We start from the raw sequence: 21,355 nt of genomic DNA, 5'->3' as shown, positions 1-21,355 counted from the left end.
TGTCAGAGGACAGGGTTGCCATCCCTGTCCCCATATGGGACAGCTCTCCAACACCTGGGACTCCCTTCTGACCTGCGGGCACGTGTGTACACACATACACACACACGCACGCACGCACGCACGCACGCACGCACACACGCACACACAATCTTTTTTGTTATTCCAATTTTAATCTATGTACTGCCAAAGCAAGCACTGTTTTTTCATTTTTTAATTACACTGGAAAATATTAAAATAAGTTGACCTTTAGTTTTTATAGGGGCCTTAGTAATACATGTTAATATTGGCTCACTGAAAAAACAAACACCCTGTACAGACTTGCTGTCTTGCTGTTCTGTGTCCCCCTCCTGTGTCTTTAAACTGTAACCCACAAACGCACACATTCTATGTGCAGCTGCTTACAAGTGCTTCTCGAGGTTAAGGAAGCAACTTTATCTTTCCAGAACCGCAAAAATGATGAAGCCTCATATGAAAAGATGCTTAAGCTGCGTCGGGATCTGAGCCGGGCTGTGACTATCCTGGAGATGATCAAGAGGAGAGAGAAGAGCAAGCGGGAGCTGCTGCACCTAACACTGGAGATCATGGAAAAGAGGTGATGCTCGTGCTCATGTGTTAGGACTGAGGGCAGTCACAGCGTGGATGTTTCCAAGTGCTGTAGTTACGGGAATGGTTTCCTTAAGTAACAGAGGCTGTGATGGTCACAGTTCTGTCTTGTTTTCTCAAAGTGATTGGCTTCACAAACAATGATCAGGTGTTTCTATTGAGAAATTCTTTTGTTCTTTTGAGTTGTTTCTATGGCTGTGTGAGGCAGAGTGAGAGTGTGCTGTTGAATGCTGGTTGTTTATTTGGGGTGTTTTGTGGGTTCATGGGGGATTTTTAGTACTAGAGATGAAACCCAGGACCTCGCACACTGTAAGCAAGCATGTTGCAATTAAGCACCAGATATGCATAAATTTTAATACTCAGATGACCACTTGGTGAGGTAGACAGTAAAAGCCCCAGGTCTCAGAGTCCTGCTTCTCAGTTCTTTCTCCCCCCACCCCCAAAAATATCACTTAAATTTCTTGTGATTCTTTCAGAAAAAAATACTTTTGTAGCACAGACAGCCCTAATTAGCAGGAGGTTCCTTGGCAGGACTTGGGGCTTCACAGCCTTAGGACTTCCCCCTCAGTCACCAAGACAAGGCTACAGGGCTCTGGATGTAACGCCATCAGTAGAGTGCTTACCTGGCAGGCAGGAAACTCTGGGTTTGAGCCCCAGCACCAGATGATCCAGGTATGATGGCTCGTGGCCTGAAGGAGGTGGTAGAGACAGGAGGATCCAAAGTTCAAAGTCAAAACTTTAAAGGCTCAAAGGTTGAGCACTGGCTGCTCTTGCAGAGGACCTGGGTTTGATTCCCAGCATCTACGTGACAGCTCACAACCTTCTGTAAATTTAGTTCCCAGGGACCCAGTATCCTCTCTGGCCTCCATGGGCAAGGTACACACATGGTACACAGACATACATGCAGACAAACCACCCATATGCATTCAAAGTCACCATTGAGTACATACCAGCCCAGGATACATGTCTCAGAAAAAAGCTCTTAAGTAGTTTACCCCACCTGCAGCGGGCACACCAGGTAACTGGGAAGGTGGATATTGATTAGTCTGACTTGTAGATCATTTCAGTGTTTATGGAGTAATTTCATTGTACTCTATATACAGCTTAAAGTCTCCTCTCTGTCATTTCAGGTATAATTTAGGTGACTACAGTGGAGAGATCATGTCTGAGGTCATGGCACAGAGACAGCCAGTGAAGCCTACTTACGCCATCCCCATCATCCCTATCACTAACAGCAGTCAGTTCAAACACCAGGAAGTCACGGATGTGAAGGAGTTCAAAGTTCATAAGGTGATTAAGGCTCGGTGACAGTAGCATCCATGAGGAGGAGAAATAAGTAAATTCTACCATAAGGTGTGCTGTCCACTGGATGGAAAACCAGCTCTTGTGCCAGTTTTGTTCCGCTTCTCTTTCTTCCTCGGGAGACGAGGTCTGATAGAGGAGGGTTGCTGCTAGGGGCTGTGAAGTGTCGGCGTGGTTCACAGGGCGGAGGCTTGGGGAGATCAGGAAGCCTCCCTGGCAGTGTGAGTGAAGGAAAGAGTCGACCAAGGGACCTTTGAACAGTCGGTGACATGGGTAGTGGTGTTGAAGGGGAAGTGTTTGGACAAGTTAATACTTAACCAAATAATTCACAATTTGTGAAGAATAAAGTTGGTGAGGGGGAAATAAAATTAGTAAGGGGAAACCAGGGAAATAAAAGATGACAGTCAGTGTGCCTTTTTGAAAAACGTGCCTCAGCTGGGGGGGGTGTGTGTGGAGGGGCACACTCCTTTAATCCCAGCACTCGGAAAGCAGAGGCAGGTGGATCTTTGAGTTTAAGGCCACCCTGGTCCCAGAGTGAGTTCCAGGACAGTCAGGCCTACACAGAGAAACCCTGTCTTTAAAAAACGGGAAAAAAAGACAGGGTAATTAATGGAATAGTTCTTTTATCTAGAACAGTTTTTTCAATTTTCATTTAAATTTTGTTGTTGTTGGGCTGGAGAGATGGTTCCGTAGTTAGAGCACACACTGCTCTTGCAGAGGACCAGAGCTTGAGTTCCCGGTACCTACATGGGGTGGTGTACAGCTCTAATTCCAGTTCCAGGGGACTTGATGGTCTCTGGCCTTCCAAGGCACCTGCACATACACATGCACGTACATTTTTAAAGCCTTTGAAGCATGTTTGTTTTGAATGGAGAAAATGTAGATTATTAGAAAACAGAATGAACCTCTGAGGGTTGAGGGGACTGCCAGGGAGGAAAACTGGGGCCTTTTTTAATATGAAGTGTGAGCAGTTCACTCCCCAGCTAATAATTAGCTAGAAGTATTAACAGAAGCTGCAGGCTGGGGACATGGTTCTGGTGTGTAACTGATTTGTGTCTGTGCTGTAGCAGGAGAAAGCCGACCTTACTCGACCCAAGCGCAAGTATGAGAAGAAGCCCAAAGTCTTACCGCCGTCGGCCGCCGCTCCTCAGCAGCCGAGCCCTGCTGCACTGCCCGTGTTCAGTGCTAAAGACTTAAACCAGTACGACTTCCCCAGCTCAGACGAAGAGCCTCTGTCCCAGGTAAACGGAAGACCAGTTCTCTGCCCGCGGAGGAGGAGGAGGAGGAGGAGGAGGAGGAGGAGGAGGAGGAGGAGGAGGAGTGCAGGAGCCCACAGGTCTGACCTCTCGCTGCTTTATTTCAAGGTTTTGTCTGGCTCTTCGGAAGCTGAGGAAGAGAATGACCCTGACGGCCCTTTTGCTTTCCGTAGGAAGGCAGGTTGTCAGTACTATGCTGTAAGTGTCCGCCTTTGTTTGTAAAGAGCAGACGTCAGATAAACTGACAGAATACAATAATTTGGATTTTTTTTTTTTTAAGCCTCATTTAGACCAAACTGGCAATTGGCCCTGGACTAGCCCTAAAGATGGAGGATTGGGGGATGTTCGCTATAGATACTGCTTAACAACTCTCACCGTACCCCAGCGGTGTCTTGGATTTGCACGAAGACGGGTTGGGCGCGGTGGAAGGTAACGCACTTCTGCTTTCCTTGCATCGAATGCTTTTAGACACTGAAATCCAAGTTTAAACTGAGGCCCTCCTTGAGAACAGACTGTAGCGGCTCCAGCTCACTGTGCTTAACCGGCTTGTCCGCATGAGCCCACTCATCCTCCCACCAGCCTCCCCCACTGCATAGTTCTAATGGACCCGTGTAGGTTCTTTTCTCCCCAAACTTCTTAACGTCTAAACTAAGTTATCACAGGATAAAATTCTAAGGAAGGACAAGTGTAAATCGTGTTTACACACTCAGGATTTGGTTCGGGGAACCACAAACAAAGTCATTGAATTCTGGGGGAAAGTAGACCTTAACTACTGCAGTGGTTGCCTCTTCTGTTCGTGGCTCACTTGGTCAGGATTCGGTTCTTGGGTCTGGAGTAGAATCCCTTCATGCATAGAGTGAAGGAGGGAAGGAATGGCAAAGCACAGGAAAAGTCTGGTTGAAAGACAGTTTGAAAAAAAGAACTTTTATCCAGCATTGAGACTGAGGTTAAAAGAACCGGAGCCAGCAAGATGGCTCAGTGGAAAGAGGCATTTGCCACCAAGCTGACTGCCTGAGTTCTTTCCCAGTACCCACATGGTGGAAGGAGAGAACCAGCTCTTGAAAACTGCTGTCCTCTGACCTCTGCGTGTGCCCTGTGCCCTGTGCCCTGTGCCATGCACACCCACTGTGTAAAGAGCCAGATACTACAGTGATGAACTCTGTGGCTTTTAAATATGCAGTATACTTTTATTCAGCTTTGGGGCTTTCGGGAAAGAAAGAAAAACAACCCTCTGATGTAATCTCTGACGTCTGCTCCTTGTGCAGGGTCCTGCTGGACAGAGCGCATTCAGACTATGACAGTATGTTTCACCACCTGGATTTGGACATGCTTCCCTCACCACAACCTTCTCCAATCAATCAGTTTGCCAATACCTCAGAAACCAATACCTCGGACAGATCTTCCTCTAAAGACCTCAGTCAGATATTAGTCGATATCAAATCATGTAGATGGCGGCACTTTAGGCCTCGGACATCATCCCTACATGACAGTGACAGTGATGAACTCTCCAGTAGAAAATTACACAGGAGTATAAATCGGACAGGAGCAGCACAGCCCGGGACCCACACATGCAGTACCTCCTCGCAGAGTAAAACTAGCAGTGGCTCCGCACACTGTGGTACGTTCCTTTGTGGTACCCATCGCCGTGTCAGGGTCGGGTCATCCATCTCGTTGAGGATGTGGTCTGTGACAGCCACAGTTAGACACCTTAAGTATTTCTTTGACTTCTGCTCACTAGTATTGTTGCTGTGTGCGTTTGTGTGCATGTGTCCTTCCTTAACCACAACCACAAAGAGATGGTACGTTGCTATGTATTTAATGTTTCATTTGTTACCTTGAGGCAGCCCATGAACCGCAAGACTCATAAATTTAAGTACTAAGAAAATAAAAGGACCCCCCAAGTTGTTTGGGGTACGTACTTGAACACCTACCTCATCTGGTCTGCTTAAATGTAGAGGCCGGTAGTCAGTAATTACACATAACGTATGCTGACATAGTCATTAGAATACATGAGAGAGAAACTGAATTTTAATTCTTTGGGAACATTTTTGATAATACCTACTTTGGTGCGATGAGACTAAAATACTGAAAATACTACAATACTCTTGGCTTTCTTTTTTGAATCATTTGAGTCCACATTAAGTTGTATAAATTATAGATAAATTATATATAAATTATGTTCACTATCAAGACGGCTCAGCCGGTAAAGGTGCTCAGCACCAACCCTGACAACCTGAGTTCAGTCCCCAGGACCCACCCAGTAGAAGGAAAGAACCCGTTCAGGCTGTCTTCTAGCCTGCATACATGTGTGCATGTACACACCCAAGTACATCAATACAATAAGTGAGTAAATATTTATTTACTTGTGATTTTGAGACAGGGTCTCACTATGTAGCTCCGGCTGTCCTGGAACTCACTTTGTAGACCAGGCTGACCTCGAACTCACAGAGCTTCTTGGCCTGAAGTACCGGGTTAAAGACATGTGCCACCATGGCTGACTAATGTTTAAAATATTTTTAAATTACGTTGTTAAAGCTCTTCTAGATTAACTTTAATATAGATTTTTATTTAAAGGATCGCTTCCCTAGTTACCTATTTAGCTACAATTAAAGTGCTTTCTAAGCATGAGGATTTGCTGTCATCTTCAGAAGCCTTCAGAAAATGCTTCATAAACTAATCTACTTGTTAGTTACAAAAAAAGTAATTCTTTGAACTGTCTAAACTTGAGAATTGGAAAATCTGTTTCTGGGATTTAACAGATTATAATTCTACTAATTTTGGTGACTTTTTCTGTCCTGTATAGTCCTTAATGTCAGGCTGAAGAGCTGTTCAGTTTGGAGGCTTAGATAAGCACAAGTGTGGCAAGTTTAAAGTGTGAACTTGTAATAGTTACCCAAGAATAGTTTTTAAGATGTAGAAAAGGTTTGGAGACCTTATAGAGAAAATAGCCATTTTCCATCAATCCACATCATGGCACCCCCTATGGTGTAGACATTGAAACATGGAACAGACCTCCAGATTCCATTAGGATTATTTTGTGTGAGGTAGTTTGCTGACACATTACTTACATAAACATGTTGGTGTCTGTTGCAAAGTTTCCTGTATGTTTCTCAAATGTCATTAAAAGGTGAACATTAGCAAAAGTTAGCTGGAAAAAAACCCTTGATAATCATGTAATTTTGTACCTGAATCACTATTTTTGACAATGGGGCTTTTCAAAATGCCGTATTTATTTTCATATATACTTAGAGAATAAATGCCAACAGACTACACAGTGATACCCTGCTTTCATGCTTGTGAATATTCGTGAGATCGTGAAGCGCTCTGTGGCTCTGTAAATTATGTCATGTGTGCATTAAACATAGGTGAGTTCAGCTGACAGTCCTTGAGGACAGAAAAGAAAACCTAGGTATTGACGTGTTACACAGAAGCCGAAGTGCATTTCTCCTCTAAGAAAGCACTCTCCAGAGGCAGCCTGGATCGGACGAGGGTCTCATTCGATGTTGACGTGCAGAGTCCAGATATTGCCTCATAGGCCGATCATCTCACTCCATCATACTTGTGGTTTTAAAAATAATTTTCCTTTACACCAAGACCCCCAGATGTTAAACCACACTTGGTACCAAAGAAGCCTGATTTGGTCAATGCCAGAGGAATCACTGGCTGTACCAAGATGTTTCAGTCTCTAGCCATGTCCTCTCTGAAAGCATTGCCAAGCTGAACTTAACTGTGCTGACTTAACCATCGTGGCAGATGGGAGTCGGTTAACACGCTGCCCTGCTACGGAGGCCGAATGATGACTTAAAGTGTAACCATTATTTGATGATTCAGTTACTGATTCAGATAACTAAAATTGATATACACAAACAGCACCTGCCAGGCTCCTTTCCTAAGTAGTTACTAGTGAGTTCTCAAACACTCATTTTCGAAAAGGAAATTCTGAATGAAGGTAACAGGAGTCCACTCATTTCCTTGAAGAGTGCCCGCTTGTATAGCTTGTTCCCGCTGCTTGGGATCCACATTGCTTGCTTCCCAGTCTCGGCCATTTCACAGACTGTGTACCACAGAGGGTGTCCCAAATAGGACATGTCTGATGTTGGGTAGCCTCTGTGGAGGTGTTGGTGAATCCTGTATTCCCCCCCCTTTTTTTATATTTATTTATTTATTATGTATACAGTGTTCTGCCTGCATGTCAGAAGAGGGTACCAGATCTCATTTTAGATGGTTGTGAGCCACCATGTGGTTGCTGGGAATTGAACTAAGGACCTCTGGAAGAGCAGCCAGTGCTCTTAACCTCTGAGCCTTCTCTCCAGCTGTATCCCCTTTGTAACAGAATGAGGATCTTGGAAAGACCTGCTGATAGGGATTTAGAATTTCTAGGGCTAGATCTACTTAGAGATAAATTATTTCTTCTTAATAATCATTAGTTAATCTGTAATTTGGACTGTTTCCAAATAGTTTTCTAGGCCTTTTAATCTATAATAGCACCTTTTCAAATTCAGTGTTTGCTGAGTAGTTAAGCATTCATTTTGTGCACTTGAAATTGAAGGGATATCAAATTACCATAATTAGACAAGACACTGTTACAGGGGCTGGCAACACGGCTCAATGTAAAGGCTGCTTGCTGCCAGGCCTGCCGTCCTGAGTTCTATCCCCACCCAGTACCCACATAGTGGAAGGAGAGAATCAACTCCCACGAGTTGTCCTTTGTCCTCCTGGTGCACTTGCACACTATGTCTCTCTCATAGAGAGAGCAAGACACACACACGCACACGCACACGCACACACACACACAGAAGGAAATGTTTGCATGGGTAGATGTTTCAGAAAGACTAAAACTCCTACTACAGTGATGCCTTAAAATTCTAGCTCCCAATGAAATTTAGCATCATTGTAAGCTGTTTACCTAAACTCACACCATCTGTAAAAATCTGATTTGTTTCTGTAAGTGACATGTTCTGTGCATAGAATTAGTATGTTTGGCTTAATCTGTGTGTGGGACTATAGTCTTGTGCACGGATTGTTGTTACATTTGGAAGTCTCCCGGACCCTGAGCTTTATTGAAAGCTTGCAGAATCTTTTCTGAATGATGGACTTCTCACGCGGCACCTGTGTAAGGTGCACTGTGAGGTCGGCAGGTGTATGTAGATGGTGCACAGGCAGGCGCCGCACCCCCAGAGCAGCACGGGCCTAGGGAAATGTCGGTCACACTGGAGTCGGTCATAGCCAGTGTGCTCAGCTCTGACACAGCTGGCCACCAACTGAATCACAACACACTTTGTTTACAAGTTGGGTTTTTTTCAGGTGGTTCAAAGCTTGGGAACCCCCCCACTCCCACCCCCACCACCCCACCCCACCCCCGATTTCAGCTCCTTAATGCAGGGATCCTACTAATTAGAGTCATTTCACTTCAGAGTTATTTTGCTTGCTTGTTTGTTTGTTTGTTTGTTTGTTTGTTTGTTTTTGTGGGGCTGGGGATTGAATCTAGGGTCTCCTGCATGCTAGGCAAGTGCTCTACCACTAAGCCATATCCCCAACTTTTGTTTTAATTACCTTTTTTGTTAGGCCTGTTAGAGTCAGAAGTTGCTAACTCGAAGATATGTTTTAAAACAGATTTGTGGCTTTGGTGTGTTTTTTAATGAAGTATAAATGCCTTTGAATAACCCAGACTCCATTTTGGAATGGTTCATTTCTTTCTGGTATCCCTCACACCGCACCCCCACCCCCCCACCCCCGCACCCCCTTAAGCACCTCAGTTAGATTGCTGAAGCTACAGGGGTGTGTGCCTGTAACTTAGACGGATCCAGGCACTGGGTCGCAACACTTCTGGGTGGTGGTGGTGGCACATGCCTTTCATCCCAGCACTCTGAGCTCTATGAGTTTGAGGCCAGCCTGGACTACAGAGCGAGTTCTAGGACAGCCAGAACTGTTACACAGAGAAACCCTCTCTGGAAAGACCAGCAAAGGGAAAACAGGGTGGTTTCTGATATCTGCTTGAGTATTTCTGATGAAGGGGAAATAGAACAGATCAAGTTATTCTACATTGAAGGAGCTTGCTTAGAAACTTATCCATACATCGTGCCAAAAGCAGCCTCCTCGAGTTCAGACTTGTGTTTTCTTATGGGAGTGTGCTAAGTGTGCACTCTCCCTGTCACACTGTTCTCCACAGATCTGCAGTCCCACTTCTTCTTCTGGTTATTCTTGCTGGTTAAGTACTCTTAGTGTACTTTTTTTTTTTTCTTAAGCATTTTGCTCATACAGGTGAATAGCTAAGGTTTTTATTATAGCTTGTGAATTCCAAATCTAAAGCTGTTTTTCTCTGTTTTAAATTTGAAGTCTCACTAACTGGTGGTGGGGTGTATATGTGTGTGTGTGTGTGTGTGTGTGTGTGTGTGTGTGTGTGTGTGTGTGTGTTTTCATCCGCTTTGTGACTCCAGGACCTCAGTCTTCATCTCCAGTGTGAGGTTATAGGAGGAAGTCAGGGTCCAAGGGCCTCACCTGACCACAGCCCTTTTGGTTCTGCAAAGCCATCTAGATTTGCTTGGTTGCCTGTGCCTGTCATTTTAGACTTGACTGCTGCACTTTGTCTGAAGTAGATGTAGACCTCGAAACTGCCTGCCGTGATGCCCTGGTTCAGAGTCGAAGCTTCATAAAGCAGCCACGTTCGCTTTACTCCGTGGAGCATTTGATTAGACCTTGGAGTTAGAACGGGCCAGTGACCTTGAGTGCTTCTACAATTCTGTGATAAATAGGAATATAAAATCCAGTTCACATTTTAATTATCCACATTCACTACCTTACCTTCGTACAAATTCACATCCTTTCATTTTGCTTCTGAGAGGGAGCTAAGAGGACTTTGGCAGTCACCTCGGTTCATCCTTGTCACGTTTAACTGGAGGTGCTGAACCACAAAGGGTGGCATGCTCTTTGAAGCTGCTGTTTGTGGTAGGCTGTTATCGCCTCGCTGCTGGCCTGTTTGCTGCTCTGTTAATTACAGATCATTTACCAGAAACATCCAGGCCAGATTTTACACCTAGACTCCAGACAGAAGAGCTTCATCAAAAAACAGCTATTTCAGCCAAGCAGTGGTGGCACACACCTTTAATCCCAGCACTCGGGAGACAGAGGCAGGTGGATCTCTATGAGTTCGAGGGCAGCCTGGGCTACAGAGTGAGTTCCAGGAAAGGCTCCAAAGCTACACAGAGAAACCCTGTCTCAAAAAACCAAAAGAAACAGCCATCCCAGATTGGGAGTTGACTGGCTGTGGGTTAATTATTGTGTCTTTATCTCTGCATCTGCATCAGCAGGAGACAGATGTTAGGGTGAGATTGACACACTCCCAGAAACTAGGGTGAGCTTGATTTAACTAGGGCAAAAGTATTTGGAAGTTCATTCAAAGTTGATTCCCAGTTAATTACCACTACATGCTTAACTAAAACACAAATATCAAAGATACACAAAAGAATTTTGCAGGGAAAAGGCATTGTTATTTATGAGCATTTCTGTTTGCTTCACTCATACTAGAGGTCTTGAGTGAATGCTGAATTATGAATTATGATTTTTCTAAGTGTGTAATGACCTGATCCTTCTAGAAATATTTTTATTTTAATTACTAAATATTCCCTATTGGGAAAGTAAAGGCTGAGGCAGCACATTAGCTTTTAGGAAGTTAAAGTAACTTTCAAACACATTGGTAAAAAATATCTAATAAATTAAGTATCTTAAGGTTTAAATGGTTTTATGGAAAATAGTTACGTTAACTGTGAACCTTCACTCCAGGCAGTGTTCATGGTTTAGACCCAGTCACTTTTATTACATGTTGATGTGTGCGTGACAGGAATTACTTCTGTCGGTACTTAGAGAACATTCTAGTATCAGTAAGTCTCTCATAGAGCTTGATGTGTAGATTACAAACAGTAGGAAAAGACTTACAAGTCAGATACCAGTTAAATGGAGCTGTAACACACAGAAGAAGAGGATCAATGGGAGCGTTTTTCCAGTGAGAAGGTACTTTTTTTGCCCATGTGGCCCATGAACTTAGAAGAACCTGTATAGGTACTAAGAGTTGTACGGCCCTTGGCTTCTAGGTCCTTTCCAGTCCATTCCACGTGTGGTGGGCATGCTAGCTGTTGTCTAGTGGTATCAGGCAGAAACCGGATTCTGGAGGTTAGGTGAAAATGAGAAAACCTGATGGGGTGGGCTGATGTCAGCTAAAAGAGACTTCGTAGCAACCAATTGGGCGGGGGGGTTGAAAATTAGCTTGAGCTCAAGGAGCTTTGGGTAATCAGTAGGTGCCCTGGTACCTGGGGATACATGCTAAAGTTTGTATTGATTTTTTCCCTTAAAATAACTTCTACTCAGACAGGAAAGGTTTCTTTAAAGAAGTCCTTGCAGTCAAGTAGTTCTGGTGTTATGTGCTTTTCTTTTCCCCCCCCCCCCTTTTTTTTTAAACTGGCAAAAGGAAAAGAATAAAGAAACAGATTTCCTTTTTAAAACTGCACACACTTTTTGGGGTAATAAATGAACATTTTTTTGTTTGTCTTTTTTAGAACTGAGCTCTCCATAGACACACATAGTAGCATAACACAGTGTCTTTCCTCAGTCATCACTCTGTACAGTAATCAGCATAACTTCGTTCTTATTGACTGGATTTTGTCCAGGTGGGTTAATTGGGTGGGGAAAAGTCATTAACTTAACATTGGAAACTCCTTTTCTTCCTGTTGAACTTAAAAGATTAGTTGTTTTTGTTTTTGTTTTTTTAAAGTAATAAGCTATCTGATTTACCTTTTATTTAGAGGAAACCTTTGTAATGACTAAAATAAGAAGCTATGTGGACATTAGTGTTTGCACACAGCGCTCTTGGGAAGGCCTGGGCGCCTTGGCATGGCAGTCTGGATAAAGTAGGAGCGCAATGGTGGTCACCAGGTTTCACCTCATGCTCAGCACAAAGTGCATCTCCAAGCCTGTGGACTGAGAACACAAGAGCACTTTCTACACTGTCCAGCACAAGGGTCACAGCTTAGAAAAGCAAGAGTTTCCTGTATTTAATTCGGGAAGCTTCACTCTCTCTTTTTCTTTAAATTGAAGCCACTTTTGTTAAATGTGGCAGAAAAAGCTGGGGTTTCCACCTAGAAGTGATCTCTAGCAGGATCATATCTACCCAAATGCTTCAGTTTTGCACAAAACCATCCTTTTCTGATGCTGGATTATTTTTTTAGTGTTGTAAGGTGTCCTTGGTGTGTGTGCATCTTTGTGAATCGTCTCCTTGTTTTCTGTTAAGCATTTACAGCCGAACAATACCAGCAACACCAGCAGCAGCTGGCGCTCATGCAGCAGCAGCAGCTTGCACAAACTCAGCAACAGCAAGCGAATAGTAATTCCTCCACCGCCGCCGCGCCACAGGTGAGGGCCTTTGTGTCTTATGATTATCCTCATTGTTTCCCGCCAGAGTTCATCTCTAATTACCAAGTGTTGTCATAGAACCTTGCATCTAACCAGCAGAAAAGTGGCTTTGGCCTGAACATACAGGGTTTAGAAAGAACATTCCAGGTGAGTATGGAAGCGGTTCCTTCTGCTGCCTATTGTACAGAGTAACATAAGAACATAGTTCCCTTAGCTGTAAAGCTGCTGCGGTCTGTGTCTGCAATGGCGCTGTCCAGCCCAGAGCCCCGTGCAGCTCCCTCTCCGTGATCACAATTAAACCCAAACCTGTCCTACTCTTTAAAACTACTCTTCACCTTCAAGCAGGGGAAAATATTTGCTGTATACATAGATTTGGAGCTGAAAGACTGAGAACTGAGTCTTGTAAGCATCTTAAAGGGAATTTCACAAGAGGCCTTTTAATTCTTAAATTATATCTTTTTTATTAAGGGGTGATTGTCTTACTAGTTCAAAGATGTCTTTGATTGTGTAGTGGTTGGGTATGAGCAGTGAGGGTGAGGAGGAGGGTGGGAGATAGAGAATAGGTGTATAGAGGTTACAAGGAAGCTTACGTATTTGCCTTATATATTTGACTGTTTGAGAAATATATTTCTAACCTCTCAGTTGGAACTTCTTGCTGTTATCGCATTCTGTACTAAAGGGATTATTTTTTTGATAATTGTCTTATGTACGCTATATTATCTTATAGGAAGATGAAAATGTATAAATCTTTAGACGGGGAACTTTTCTCTCTCTGAGAAGAGACTAAGGTTTCCTGGCGGCCAGCTCTCAGTGCTTTTGAAGCTGACTTTGGTGCACCTGTGTGTCTGTATGCTGGTGGAAGCCGTTACACTGACAGCTGTCCTTGTATTTTCCTTCCAGGGTTTTGTCTCTAAGACTCTGGATTCTGCTAGTGCGCAATTTGCTGCTTCTGCTTTGATGACATCAGAACAGCTGATGGGATTCAAGATGAAGGATGATGTGGTGCTTGGGATTGGGGTGAATGGCGTCCTTCCAGCCTCAGGTGAGGATAAAGAGATGTGCATGGCCTCGTGTTTACACGCATGCATATTTGTACACATTGTCATACAGCCAGCAGATGCGGTGTTTACCTGCTCTCTTTCTCTCCCCAGGAGTGTACAAGGGCTTGCACCTCAGTAGCACGACACCAACAGCGCTTGTACATACGAGTCCATCCACAGCGGGTTCAACTCTGTTACAGCCTTCAAACATTACACAGACTTCAGGCTCCCACAGTGCGCTGAGTCACCAAGTAACTGCTGCCAATTCTGCGACAACTCAGGTCCTGTTTGGGAACAACATTCGATTAACTGTACCTTCATCGGTCCCCACTGTAAACTCTATCGCCCCAATAAACGCACGACATATACCTAGGACTTTAAGTGCTGTTCCGTCATCTGCCTTAAAGCTGGCTGCCGCGGCAAACTGTCAAGTTTCCAAGGTCCCCTCCTCATCCTCTGTAGATTCCGTTCCAAGGTGAGTAGTTATTCTAAGCTTAAAATGCTGGAAAAGTAAGGCACCTCACTTCAGCCTTCTATGTATTGAAAAGTATAGATACAAGAACCCTCATTTTCTTAGGAACTAAGCAAGTGGATGTTGTAATTCCGTGTTAGTGAATTCACTTTTAGTTGAGAATGAGCCAGTTCACTCACTGAGATAGTGAGTATTGCTCATGTGACTTGGGCCTCTCTCTCTCTCTCTCTCTCTCTCTCTCTCTCTCTCTCTCTCTCTCTCTCTAATGATTTTTTTTTTGGTTTTTTTTTTGTTTTGTTTTTTTTCGAAACAAGGTTTCTCTGTGTAGTTTTGGTGCCTGTCCTGGATCTTGCTCTGTAGACCAGGCTGGCCTCAAACTCACAGAATGCTGGGATTAAAGGCAGGGAAATACCAGTGGTTAACAAGTACTCGGCTTTCCTAGGGTCTCAGGGAGCTTAGGAGAAAAGGAGTGACAGGAGGAGAGCAGATCACACCAGCAGCTTGTTAGACCAGCATTAAGACTTCAGCCAATGCTCTTCTAAGGGTCCTGAGTTCGATTCCCAGCACTCACATGGTGGCTCACAACCATCTATGAGATCTGACGCCCTCTTCTGGCCTGCAGGCAGAACACTGTAGACATAATAAATAAATAAATCTTTTAAAAAAAGACTTTAGCTAAGAGCGGGGGTGGCGGCGAGAGCAGTTATGTAGCAGCCTATTGGGAGCCTTTACTTTGCACACCCACAAGTCCCTGTCCACTCAGTACCAGCTGTATTGTTGGGCCACTTGTGGCTGATCATCCGACTGTGGTTTCCCCTCTTCCCCATCACCAACCATCATGACTTCCATTGCTGTAGAATTGTACACAGATGGGAACATTTATAGTATATGGGACTTCTCAGATCCTGTCTCTATTGAAAAGCAGGAAACAAATTCCTGGAGGTCAGTGGACTTTCCAGGGATACCTCTAGAACTTAGTGCTCTGGTTACTAGTCCTGCATCTGCCTCACTGGTGAGGTTCATTAGGACCCAGATTTAAAGTCCTGACGTGAATCTTAGTCATTTTTGTTTGCGGTTGAAAGCGGGAGATGCCTCCATGGGTAAAGGTGCCTGCCGCCAAGCCTGACAACCTGAGTTTGACCCACTTTACCCACATGGTGGAAGGCAAGAAGCAAATCCTGTAAGTGGTCCTCTGACCTCCACACTGGCATGCGTGTGCACACATACAGTTATATAAGGTTTAAAAATGGTTCACAGCCTGGGAAGATGGTTTAGTTGGTAAGTTACTTGCCAGTACAAACAGGAGCATATGAGTTCAGATCCCGAGATCCCACATTTTTTTTAAAAGCTACATGTAGTATTGAGTGCGTATAACCCCTCCACTGTAGGAGGTGTGGGAAGGGATGGGATAGGCAGATCCCTGAAGCTCCTTGCCAGCCCAGCCATCTCTGTGATCTTCAAGTTAGGTGAGAAACCCTGTCTCAGAAAGTAAGGTAAAGTGATAGGAAAGGGGCCCGCCATCTGCCTCGGGTCTCCACGTGCACACACACACACACACACACACACACACCTGAAAAGGAATAAAAGCTTAGGACTGCTGAGGTGGCTCTGTAGGTGAAGGTACTTGCCACCAAGCCTCACAAGCTGTTTGATCCCCAGAATCCACATGGTAGAAGAAGAGACTGACTCCCCAGAAGTTCAGCTATGATATACTATGATATACTGTCACAAGCACACTTGTGTATCACATACACACTAAATAAATAAGTAAATAATGCAAGAAGAGAAGTTGAATGTGGAAGGCAGCTGCAGCTGTACCTTTCAGAGCGTGAGAAGTTGGGGAGTTAGTATGCAGGTCCCTGGGTCACTCAGGCTCTTCTACAAGTTTTCAGCAGTCCAGTTGGCCACGGAATTAACTGTTGACACCTGATTTCTGCTTGCCTGTTTTTCATAATTATAAAAATTCATACTCCTCTTTGCTCCACTGTCCATAAGTAAAGTTTCTCCCCGTAATTAAAGATAACTAATGCTTTTTCTTTGTGTGCTCCATTTGTACGTGACGGTTAAGTAACTGAACTTTTATCCCAACAGGGAAAATCATGACTCGGAAAAGCCAGCACTGAACAATATAACCGACAACACAGTAGCGATGGAGGTGACGTAGCTTCCTGGGAACAGGACTGCAGCCTGGGGACACGATCAGGTGCTATGCATCAGAGGCGTTGGAACGCAGGGGAGGATGGAATGCACACATGCGTTTCCATGGCAGCTGTGGGGACTCGGCAGCACTGCGCATCTCTCATGCTTCAACTTTTCTTTTCTTACTGTTAATAGGAAAAAAATCAACATCTGTAAATTAAGAATACAGCAATTATCTGTATAGTACTGCATATTTGTAATACCCTTGTATATATGTTACTTGAATACAGAAATGTTCATTTGTGATGCTTTGCACTTGGGGGCGGGGGGGTGGGGAATAAACTGCAACCAGAGTGTGAGCTGTGAGCTGTGTAGCTGGTGTCATCACATCATGTGCATGGTGCGGAACCTGCTGTCTATTTATTGTGCCGTGTTTACAGGTTTTGTACACTGTACCCTCATTGGTTCCTGTGCTGTAGTAAGTGTGTTAGGTAGCTGTGGACTCCTTGGTATTTTGTAAATGGTATAACATAACTTGGTTCCCTCTGGGTCCTTGAGTTTTCTGTGTATCATGTGAAAAAAAAAAAAAAAATGGTGACATACATACAGAATTTTACAAAAAAAAAAAAAAAGGCACCAGTTTTTTTTAAAATGGGGAATGTACTGTTCAATGGGGATCTTCTGGTCTTCTACCATTAGGACGCGCAACAAGCTAAAAATGAAGTCTCTTGACCCTCCCGTCCCTGCCCGCCCGCCCGCCCACCCGCCTGCAAGCTTGGGCGCCCGGTACTTAAAGCACTAATGTCCCGTTGCTGCTCTGCAAACAGTCCAGTCGTCCCATTTCCTCCCACCAAAAGTGTTAAATCAAGTACGCAAACGGAGTCCTTACAACTGGAGTTTATGTTGTCTTGCCCTTTTTTTAGCACAAAAAGATGTACTTTTTTATTGTGGAATCGTTTAAAGACTTCATTCTTTACTTGTTCTTACAGAAAGGATATAGGGGAGAAGAATGCAGTAATTGCTGTCCGTGTATCGTCATTCCAGTGTGTAAAACAGCCAGCCAGCTTTTTTCCTTTTAAGATTCTCCAGAAGGCTGCGAGGCCAGAGCCACAAATATCGGGTGCCTTCCTTTGGAAATATTTGACCTCTCTTCTGTGAAGAGAACGGTACTTACCAGACTACTGCTAGTGCTTTGTCAGTACCGGAGTCTGAATGCCCAGTCCAATGGCATACGTTATCCTTAAGGTTTTTAATCCCACCTGGAAACATTGTGATAGAATTCTCACAAAATAAACCCAGGGCATTACATGTTGACAAACTAACGCGCAGTGGTCTTTGCTTTTATTTTCAACCCCAGAACTCTGTGTGACTGTCTGTTATTTCAGTAAAGGGGCTTGGTTAGAAAGGGATGAAGGGAGACTCCCGTGTTTTCAGTTGTTATTTTGACGTGACTCTATGCCTACATCAGAGAAAGAAATCCCTGCCCTCAACTTATAACCTCATGGAGGTGAGAGTAAATGACATCTAAAATGTGTTATACCTACTGGGAAGCAAAGAGTTTGGAAAAGGCAGGGCCAGTGAGCCAGCGTAGACGCCAAAGGTGCTCACTGTATCAGGCTGGGTCAGAGACATGGTAGCAGAAGCAGTTGGGCAGAGGGGAGCATCAATCCGGGGATGAGAGGGAGCAGAGGGTGCGAACTGCAGCAGTGTGTGGCATGGAGAAGGGGGAGGTGATGGAGCCAGGTGGAACAGCAGCAGTGTGTGGCATGGAGAAGGGGGTGGTGATGGAGCTCAGTGGGAACAGCAGCAGTGTGTGGCATGGAGGAGGGGATGTTGATGGAGCCAGGTGGGAACAGCAGCAGTGTGTGGCATGGAGAAGGGGGTGGTGATGGAGCCAGGTGGGAACAGCAGCAGTGTGTGGCATGGAGGAGGGGATGTTGATGGAGCCAGGTGGGAACAGCAGCAGTGTGTGGCATGGAGAAGTGGGTGGTGATGGAGCCAGGTGGGAACAGCAGCAGTGTGTGGCATGGAGAAGGAGGGAGTGATGGAGCCAGGTGGGGACAGCAGCGGTATGTGGCATGGAGCCAGGTGAGAACAGCAGCAGTGTGTGGTATGGAGAAGGGGGGGTGATGGAGTCAGGTGGGAATAGCAGCAGTGTGTGGCATGAAGAAGGGGGGGTGATGAAGCCAGGTGGGAACAGCAGCGGTGTGTGGCATGGAGAAGGAGGTGGTGATGGAGCCAGGTGGGAACAGCAGCAGTGTGTGGCATGGAGAAGGTATGATGAGCTATGCAAAGGCTCTGCCTTCTATACAGAAAAGAGCTTGGAGCAGAGAAGTTCAACTGCCTCAGTGTCCAGACTAGACTTCAGAACTCACGTACAAAACAGGTAGTTACATGTGCTTGTCATCCCAGGGCTGAAGAAGGAGGGGGAGGGGTATTGCAGCCTCAGGGCTCACTGTCCAGCTAGACCAGCCTACTTGGGAAACCAGGCAATGGGAGACTGAACAAACAAGGTGGGCCCCACCTGAGGGAGCTCTCTGGCCTCCACATGGATGAACAGACAAAACTCAAGTTCAAGATCTTTCACCTGAGCAGATGACCATGGTTAAAAGTATGGTAAGAGGAAGTAGGTCTAGGGAATTGGGAAGGTTCGAGATGCTCATTCAACATCCAACTCAAGATGAAAGCATGACACAGAAACCGGTGGGAGTTGGGGGGGGGGGGGGGGTTGAGCTGGAGATCAAACATTAAGAATATTTGGGGTTGCAGTTGGAGGCATAAGGTTACAAAAAGCAAGGGATATGAGAGTCTACTGTGGCAAGGTGGTTTTGAGTTCCTTTTACCTCTAAGAATCCCCTGCCTTGAAGGAGTAGCCAGCTAATGTATAAGGAGAAAGCAGGTCTGTCCTTCTATCCAGTGTGTAGTCAGTGAGACTGAAAACCTAAATCTATAAGCTGCTGGCATAAAGAAATGTGCCGCAGAATAACTGAGGTCGGGGTCAGAATTGCTGGAGTGCATGCTACAGATAGAGTTAAGTCCAAGGTCCTCAGAAGCCTGCCCTCTATGTCTGCAGGCAAATTCCTAAGTGTTCCTGGGAACGAGGCAGTGAGGAGTCCTGCTTAGAAAGGTTGAAATGCAGCTGTACTGGGCTGCTGGTTGACGGGTGGTGGTTGTGGTCCACACAGCATCTGTTCTGTTGCATCACAACTGAGATTCAGGGAATATCCAAACTAATGCGCACATTTTCAAAAGGAGATGCCTTCAAAACTGGTTTGGAGGGACCCCTACACTATGTTTCCAGTGCTTCTGCTACCATGTTGTAATCGCATGAAATAAAAGTCGTGGTAGCCAAACAGCAGCTTAAACAAGAAGGCCTTGGGGAAAATGAGCAAAGGTCACAGTGGCTGACAGTCCCAGGCTTGAACTCACACCTGCCAGACTCCAAAGGTGGCAGTGTTTGTCTACAGCTCTTCTGTGATTAGACAGATGCAGTTTCCTTGGTAACCGTCCTTACCATGGTTACCAAGGTAACGTTAGAGGACACTATCACTAAGCTTTGGTCTGGATTCATGAACAAAACCTCAGATACCTCACAGACACTGGTTCTTTACCTAGGTAAAGGAGTTTTGTTCTTTTAAACTCCAAATTGTATGGCTTTGGAGTTTTGTTGTTTGTGGAGTTTGGTTTTTTTGTTGGTGGTGGGGGGGGGGGTTAGTACAAAAATAATAGCAGCAACAGAGGAACAGACAAACAGCACATCAGCACAACTGCATATTAACAGTGTCAGGCGCTCCTGCAGAAGCTGAGACAGGCAAAGCCCAGCCCCCTTGCAGCTTACGTCCTGGTGGGCTCTGCCTTCCGTGACGGACTCGGCAAGATTAAAGCACCATCCTATTAACATGACTATCTTGAAATCAGAATAATATATCACAATCACTTAGGTTTTTTTTCAAGTAAATGTAACATCCAGCCTCTGAAATTACAGACCACACGGCTGAATAAAGCAGGTGATAATTCCAGAATATTCCAAATAGGTACAAAATCTAAAAAATGGACAATGGTCTACATTTGTAATTCTGTAAAAGAGTAGGCCCACGAGTGTTGGAGAGCTTTAGTGTTACAGAAGGCTGGCTTGCTTTTCGGTGTGCGGGCAGGTGTACATGTGTGAGGGGGGTAATGTATGAGTGGGGGTACATGTGCATGGGTGTGGATGTGTGTGCGTGTGGGTGTGGTGTGCATAGGTGTGGAGTGGGTATGTGGCAGTGTGCATCTGTACATGGAGACTAGAGCTCAGTGTCCTTTCCAGTATTTTTTTTTTATTGTTACTGCATTTGAGTGTGGGTGCCATAGCATGTGTGTAGACATCAGAGAACAACATGCAGGCTGTCTCCCATTGAACCAAACACTCATGGGTTGGCTGGGCTGGCAAACTCCAGGATCCTGTCTCTGCCCTCTGGCATTACAATCTTATGCCACCACATCTACCTTTTATGTGTGTGCTGGGGATTCAAACAACCCACGTCCTCAGGCTTGCACGGAAGGCGCTTTCCTAGTTCAACCATCTAGCACGCTAACAGCTTTATTTTTGACCGCATACTTTAGATTCCAGCCACAGTAACATTACTGCAAACATGATACCTCCCAGGATTCTCACAACACGAAACAATTTCTTTTTTAACTTGATTGTACAATGTGTATGAGCTTTGTGAGTGGCAACATTGTGTCAGGATGTCAAAGACTGACCATGCCTGGCAAAAATGGACTCTCAGTTCTAGAAGAAGCTGGACGTGCAGCATACATTTATTTCAGTGAGTTGAAATCAAGGGGACTACGATTCATCCCTTTGAAGTCGCCAAGGGCAGAGCGCTTCATGCTCTGCCCCGCTGCTGGCGGCTAGTGGGCATCCTGTATCTTCCCAATGCCTTCTGTGTCCTCAAAGCCCCCGCTGCCTAGGCTCCCCTGGGAATGACCCTCCCCTCCTCCCAAACCAGGCCTGTATAGTGCTGTAAACTGGGCACTTGGACAATGTTCTCAGTAATCTTCATGTCATCTCAAAATTCTCAGAATCAAGGCCCCTGGGCATGATTCCACCTACATGTAAGGCTGTTCGGCCCTGTGGTCCTACGTGAATGGCACCGGAA

At 45.1% G+C, this 21,355-nt stretch overlaps 1 protein-coding gene across 3 annotated transcripts in view; it reads left to right on the top strand.

The window, feature by feature from the left end:
• Positions 1–17,536, top strand: part of Epc1 (enhancer of polycomb homolog 1) — an 86,207-nt gene extending 68,671 nt beyond the window's left edge. For 2 of the 3 annotated variants that reach the window (XM_059263745.1, XM_059263743.1), the window contains exons 5-14: positions 444–592; positions 1,734–1,893; positions 2,973–3,146; positions 3,270–3,359; positions 3,442–3,590; positions 4,427–4,779; positions 12,442–12,563; positions 13,464–13,605; positions 13,715–14,078; positions 16,167–17,536. In XM_059263745.1, coding sequence (XP_059119728.1) covers positions 444–592; positions 1,734–1,893; positions 2,973–3,146; positions 3,270–3,359; positions 3,442–3,590; positions 4,427–4,779; positions 12,442–12,563; positions 13,464–13,605; positions 13,715–14,078; positions 16,167–16,239 — 1,776 coding nt within the window. In that variant the 3' untranslated portion in view covers positions 16,240–17,536. The remainder of the gene's footprint in view (positions 1–443; positions 593–1,733; positions 1,894–2,972; positions 3,147–3,269; positions 3,360–3,441; positions 3,591–4,426; positions 4,780–12,441; positions 12,564–13,463; positions 13,606–13,714; positions 14,079–16,166) is intronic. The other variant, XM_059263744.1, reaches the window with a different exon arrangement.
• Positions 17,537–21,355: the final 3,819 nt, after the last annotated feature.

This window comes from Peromyscus eremicus, chromosome 5 (assembly GCF_949786415.1).
Source record: "Peromyscus eremicus chromosome 5, PerEre_H2_v1, whole genome shotgun sequence".
Classification (NCBI taxonomy): domain Eukaryota; kingdom Metazoa; phylum Chordata; class Mammalia; order Rodentia; family Cricetidae; genus Peromyscus; species Peromyscus eremicus.
Note: the sequence above shows the minus strand (reverse complement) of the source record. Positions and strands in the feature narration are given on the sequence as shown.